Raw genomic sequence first — 6,769 nt, forward strand, 5'->3', positions numbered from 1 at the left:
GATGGAGATAATAATAGCATTCAATTCCTAGAGTTGTTGGAGTAATCAACAAAATCATTCAATAAACATTTATTAGGCATTTGCTCTGTGCCAGGTACTTGTACTAAGCACTGGGGATATAAAAAGAAGCCAAAGAGGACAGTAAGAAATTTGAAATCTAACAGGGGGGACAACATGCAAACAAATGTATACAAAGCAAGCTATATACAGGACAGATAGGAAATAATTAAAAGAGGGAAAGCACTGGAATTAAGGGAGGTTAGTTTTTAGGTTAGTTTTAGTAAAAAATTAAAAGGAGCCAGAGAGGTCAGTTCTTGGAGAGAAGAAGAAAAAGCCTTCCAGGCATTGGAGACAGCCAGAGAGAATGAGATTATATATTTTTAACAATTAAATATATATCTTTAATATTTTCCCCATTACATTAAAACAATTTTTTTACATTTGTTTTTTAAACTTTTGAGTTCCAGTTTCTCTCCCTTATCCCCATCCCCAATTAAGAAACCACATGTAAAGTTATGCAAAACATTTCTATAAAAATTGTTGTGAAAGAAAACATAGATTTCTCACCCCAATGGAAAAAAAACTAAAAAAAAAAAAATGAAGTTGATTACTAGAAAATTTACCATGTAAGAGTCACTATCAAAAATCAATTTCAAGAAATTCAACATAGTTTGTTTTCTTTACATAGGGAATTTATAGCTTATGTTTAAGACTGACAACAATATGACAGCTCAAAAGAAAGATTGGGGTAGAGTTAAGATAAAAATAGTAATTATGTCATACAAATGAGGTACAGAGGAAGAAAAGACAGAGAGGCATGGGCGGGGGAGGGCTTGTAGTTCTGAAAACTTACAACAGGAATGGGTTAAATAGACAACACTACATATATACCTTGAAGGGTATGGCACCCTCCAAAGTCTATAAAGAAATAATGGAGGAGGGATGGGAGGACAGGGAAGCAAAGGATGAGGGAAGAAGACAAGGGAGGGATCCATGGTGGGGGGAGGGTAAGTAATAGCAAGGCAAGTTAAGGAGCAGAATTAAAGCAAAGTCAGCAGGCATAGGAATGTCTATGTGTAGAATGTGTTAATGTATAGATCCTACATATCTACATACATACATATATACATATATATGTGTATATATATATCTTAACTGTAGCTTGCTTGGGGGTGGAGGGATGAAAGGGGGGGAAAAAGAATAAAGTAAAATAGGTACCAAGTGGAGAAAAAAGAACAATTTACAAGGAAATAAAGAGAAGATGGACAGTTGTGAATATGCTTTCTTCTACTAATATATATACTTTCTTGAACTGGTATTTGATGTTACATATCTTGACTCCCTCCTGATGTTCTGCTGGGCATATGACAATGTTCTCTTTATTTTGTTTCATTTTGTTTTGTATTCCTTTTTCTGCTTTTCTTTTTTCTTATTATTTCTTTAAATAAAATAAATTTGGATTAAAAAAGAATAAAAAAATTGAAAAGAGAGAGAGAATGCTTCAATCTGTATTCAGAAACCAATTCCTTCTCTGAATATGGATAGGATTTTTCATCACATGTCCTTCACAGTAGTTATGGATCATTGTACTGCTGAGAATAGCAGAGTTATTTACAGCTAGTCATTCCGGAATATTGCTATTACTTTGTATACACATACAGTGTACATTTCACTTTGTGTTCTTGGAGGCCTTTCCAGCTTTTTGTTTTTTTCTGAGAGCACCCTGCTCATCATTTCCTATAGAACAATAACATTCTATCACAAACACATATCACAATTTATTCAGCCACTCCCCAATTAATGGGTATCCCCTCAGTTTCTAATTTTTTTGCCCTGAGAAGAGAGCTGTTATTTTTTTTTGGTACATACAAGTCATTTTCCTTTTTTTTTTGTCAAGTGTTTAGTACAGTAGCTGGCATATGGTAGGAACTAGCTTGTAATAATAGTAATAGTAGTAGTAGTAACTAAGGGGGCCCAAATAGACTATAGTCAGCATTTAATGTTTGTTGAATTAAATTGAAAGGAATCATTGAATACAAAAATGGAATTATGGGAACTTTATAGAGGTGATCTGAAGGAGTCAACCTCCCCATCCTTTGTTGAGTCGTGTTCAACTCTTCTTGATCCCAATTTGGGGCTTTCTTGGCAAAGATACTGGAGTGGTTTGCCCTTTCCTTCTCCAGTCCATTTTACAGAGGAGGAAATTGAGCCAGGGAACGAAACTTGCCCAGGGGTCATACAAGTAGTAAGCACCTGAGGTCCAGTTGGAGCTCGGGTGCTCCTGACTGCAGGACCAGCGTTCTGTCCACTGCACCCCCTAGCGGCCCAATTTTACAGCGCAAGAAACTGACAGGTGAAATAGCTTGTCTCGGTCACCCAGCTGTTTGTGATCCAGCAGAGAGAGCTCCCAGACACGAGGCTACCCCGAGAAACCAGCGGCCTAGTTTGCTCTCGGGCAAAGCCTCTTTTCACGTGACACCTTCTCCCCTCACTGCACGCGGTTTGATTCCGCGGGACGGGGCTGAGGTGGAGGTGCGCTGTCCAGCTCACCCGGAGGGGGAGGCTGCCGGGGCTTTCACCCGTTGTCTTCTTTTACCCTGGCGGGGGTCCAGGGAGTTCAGTGGGGGCTGGTGTGAGGCAGCCCTCTGCAGGGGCTTGCATTCCGGCCGGGAAAAGCGGGGCACGGCACCCTGGAGGGGAGGGCGTGGGAGGGGTGGGAGAGGGATTTCTACTGGGGCCGGAGCCTGGCTCACAGTGGGACGGGGGTGGGGCCGGGGCTGCTGTGACGTCGACACCGGCATTGAGACCCCCACAATGCCCGTAAGGACCAGAACCCCGGGCGGCGCCAGACTCTGCAGGTGAATAAACGGGTTTGGGAAAGATTTGGGGAGGGTTTGGGGAGGAGGAGCTACCCCGCCGATGGATCACGGCAGGGGGCACCACTCGGGGCTGACCCTGACAAATCACAGCATTCCCGGGGGGCATGATGAAAACTCGAGACTGAAGGGAGGACGCTGGGATGGGGAGGGGACTCCCCAGAGTGCGGCCCAGGTCCCCTGCTCACTTTTTTGGGGTAAGGATGGTTCAGCCGCCCCTAGAGACTAACTCCCCCTTCTCTTTCTCCAACATTCAGCCTCCCCCCTTTCCCTCCCCCCCATTCAATTTATTTTCATTCTACCAGTGGTAGAATAGGGTGGTGTTACTTATGGTGTACTGTCAATAGGGCCCAAGGAGGGAGGAGCTCCAGGGAGGAGATGGGCTGGGGATGGCTCTGGGACAAAGAGGCAGGAAACACTCAGGAGTGAGCTCCCCATCCCCTCGGGGATGATTCCAGTCGGCCTATGTATAATGTTCCCTTCGAGAAGCCCAGATATTAAGTCCAGGAAAAATTATGATTCTCTCGCACACAAAAAGCACTTTAAAATAACCAAGTGTGGGATTCCTACTAATAAACTGTAAAGTAGATAGTATAGCCATTATTCCCTACTTATTTTTTGCCTGTTAACAAATTGGGGTTCAGAAAGGTTAAAGGTCAAACAGTTATTTTAGAGCTGGAATTCAAACCTTCTTGATTGAAAATTCAGGAGAGTCAAATAAACCATCTTGACTCTATTATTCTACGAGAAGGGGAGAGAGAGAGAAAGGGAGAGAGACAGAGAGAAACAGAGACACTGAGCGAGAGAGAATATTTTCTGATAGGCTTTGAGATTGTTCCTACTGGGAGATAGTTAGGGAATTAGAATAGTAAGTGACTGAAACAAGGCAGAAGAATAGAGGTATCCTTTTCCCCTACCTCCTAGGCAAAAAACCCAGCCAGTCTACAAGATTCATTTCCTGTGGGGACAATCCCCACCTTCAGCCACCCAGGGCCCTGAGAATACCAGCTACCCCGTCCTCTCCAATCCCACCCTCTCTCCTGCAGGGAAGCTGTCCCAGTCCCTCGGCCTAGGGCCTGGGAGAGGCTGTCAGACATCCCCCTGCCCTTGTGATCATCTGGTGGCCACTCGGTGGTGATCAGGACCTGGAACTCAACATCCATCCATCCATCCCTCCAGGCCCCACACACCATCACCAGCTGTTGAGCCCAAGAGAGTTCTGGACGTTACCTGCTCAGTCCACGTAGGGTCAGGACCATCCCTGGCCCCAGGGGCAGCTGAGTCAGACAGCAAGACCCTGAAACTCACAGGCCAGGCCAGGCCTACAAATCTGGCTACCAGCACCCAGATTTAAAGAAACCTGATTCACTAAGAAGACTGGAAACCATTTCCCTCACCCCCAGGTGCACAGATATTTAATGTCTAACAGGAAAGTCAAATCCCCTCAGCCTGAAACTTCACCCTTGAGGCAGCTCCTTGTGTAGTTCCAAACCTCTTTGTCCAAGAGCTTCACTACAAAAAGAGAATTTCCCCTCTCCTCTTCCCCCTTGAAGGATCAGGTCCATCTCTGTGCCCGCTCATGAGTGTGGGCCCCCAGCCCCTGGGAAATGGACATCAGTATCCAGAACATCCTGAGCTTTTGCTTTGGACGCTTTCTAGGGTCCAAGAACAGCCAGCCATTCCTGCCCAAGATTGAAGGCCCTCTGCTACAGATCATGGGCCGCCCCGCATCGGAGGCGGAAGATGCCCTTCTGGAGAATGAAATCATCCCAGACAGCATGCCGTGCTTCCCAGAGGGAGACAGTATGAGCAGCACAGAGAGGGACCAAGGCCCTTGGGATGCGGTATTGTCCCCTGACGGCGAGGGATCCACAGGGGTTGTGGACAGAAGCAAGCTGCTGTGGGAGTCTAACCTCATCCCCATCTCTGAGGCCTTGGGGGCTCCAACCACGGAGCACCCTGCCAGCTGTAACTGTGGGCAGCTGGGTCCCATAGCACTCTTCTCTCTCCCGGAGGCCACAGAATCAGTGACGCGCAACTCCTCCCAGAGCCTGGCCACCCACACCAGACAAAATGATTGGAGGATGGATACAGAAGAGAGGAAAGACATCACAGAGCTGATGAGCAATTTCTCAATGAGGCCCGACTCTGCCAGACAGCTGTGGCACAAGAATCGGGTGTGCCAGGCGTATCACGGAACTCCGGAGGCAGGCCGGCCCTCCTCAGGGTACTGGGGCCCCCCTCAGCCCTTCAGTCATACGGACTCTGGCGAAGCAAGAGCCCTGCAGCCACCTCAGCTAGACCTGGGTCCCACACAAGGCTGTGCCAGCCCGAAGCCCTATTGTGAATGGTCAGATACACAGGCACACGCCGACACAAACATGCACATAGAAAAGCCATCTCAAGCACATCAGCATCAGCATGAGCACTTACATAGAAAAAAGCATTTTCGCATGAAAACAGACACAGACCTAGGCCATCCAACCCTTTAATTCCCCTCAAAGTTTTCTGTCCTACAGTAATATCCTGGGGATGGACTGAAGGATCCTGGGAGGGGGCAGGGGAGTGCTTCCTGGGATTTGGAAAGAAACAAGTGTCCAATAAAGGCAAGAAGACTCCCTCTCTGCTCTATATGACTGGCCTCTTTCTGCGTAATCTCGTCGTATGGGTTTTATACGAGGGTGAGGGGGTATGGCTTAGGGGAATTCCCAGGGGGCCAGCATTCTTAGAGTCTCAGCATTTGCCCCAGATAAAACCAACTTAGGTGGTCCTGATGTGAACTTCACTAATCCTACACCTCCCAACCCATTTTATAGATCAAAAAATCAATGCCTAAGAATAATTTGCACCAAGAGCATCAAAGGTATGATTTGAATTCAGGTCCTCAGACTGGAAGCAAGTACTTTTTTTAAAACTGTCTTATCTTGCCTCCTTATTCTTTCCTCCTCCTTACAGAACTCTGCTCCTCCTGAACTGTCAGAACACTCTTGATAACTCCGAGTGTTAGTTTCCAAACCTCCATTCTGTAAGAGTCCCCCAAACTTTAACCTTCCCCAAAGTGTCAGAACATCTAGGATATTTCCCCTGGAATATCAGAACTCCCTAAGATTTCCTCCGCCCATGTCAACTGTAACATGGAGGGGAGTTACTGATTGTATTCTTTGTGGGGCAGAAAGTTCAGTTTACCCCTTACCCCACCACACCCTTTCATCTCCTTCCCCCACATCTTTGGAGTCTTGAGCCTTGGCCCTATGACCTATTAGGGTCACAGAATCATAGAATTTAGAATTGTAAGGGACTTTAGAGAATGTCTAGTCTGGTTCTCTGAATTTGGAAATCTAGAATATGAGCCCCCAGTCTAGGGCCCTGAGCAAAAAAAGTGTTGGAGTCCATGCCCCCTCTTGCCTGCCAGACAGACGCCTACTACATACCTGTCTTGCTTAGCCCATGTGTCACTAGAAAGGAGCAGATCACAAAGCAGACCTCTTGGCTATCCTGGGCTCCCACCCCCCACCCGCCTGTGGGTCTTGGATGGCTCCAGTCCCTTATCCAGGGCTGTGGTGGTTCCGGGAGGAGATAGAGACAAACAGCAGCAGCTGGAAGAGCCTTATCTCTGGCCCAAGAATAGACACTGGGGAGGAGGGGAGATGGCAGGGGGGGGGGGGGGAGAGGGCTAGAGAATAGCTGACCAAAGAGAACCATTGTGGGAATGAGGCCTGGGGAGGGAAGTCAAAGCCCATTTCTATGGTCCCTTCCTTTGGGAAGCCTCCCTTGATTATCTAGGCACCTGTCGTGTGTCTCCCGATTCTATAACACTGTCTATAGCCTGAAATGGAATGCATGAGTCCAGGTTTTTCTGTCCCTTGTGTAACTTTCATAGAAAGCAAGAACTG

General features: G+C 46.8%; 1 protein-coding gene across 6 annotated transcripts; it reads left to right on the plus strand.

The window, feature by feature from the left end:
* The first annotated feature begins 2,758 nt into the window (after positions 1–2,758).
* LOC127550348 (uncharacterized) lies at positions 2,759–5,509 on the plus strand. Of its 6 annotated transcripts, none has more exons than XM_051979177.1 (2): positions 2,759–2,858; positions 3,923–5,509. In XM_051979177.1, exon 2 carries the CDS (start codon positions 4,484–4,486, stop codon positions 5,366–5,368), a length of 885 nt encoding a protein of 294 aa, XP_051835137.1. In that variant the 5' UTR covers positions 2,759–2,858; positions 3,923–4,483; the 3' UTR covers positions 5,369–5,509. The 6 variants fall into 6 exon arrangements, with proteins under 6 accessions (XP_051835137.1, XP_051835140.1, XP_051835136.1 ...); XM_051979180.1 differs by having other exon boundaries at positions 2,765–2,858; positions 4,056–5,509; XM_051979176.1 differs by lacking the exon at positions 2,759–2,858 and adding an exon at positions 2,903–3,073 and having other exon boundaries at positions 4,536–5,509.
* Positions 5,510–6,769: the final 1,260 nt, after the last annotated feature.

The sequence above is a fragment of the Antechinus flavipes genome, chromosome 2, assembly GCF_016432865.1.
Source record: "Antechinus flavipes isolate AdamAnt ecotype Samford, QLD, Australia chromosome 2, AdamAnt_v2, whole genome shotgun sequence".
Classification (NCBI taxonomy): Eukaryota; Metazoa; Chordata; class Mammalia; order Dasyuromorphia; family Dasyuridae; genus Antechinus; species Antechinus flavipes.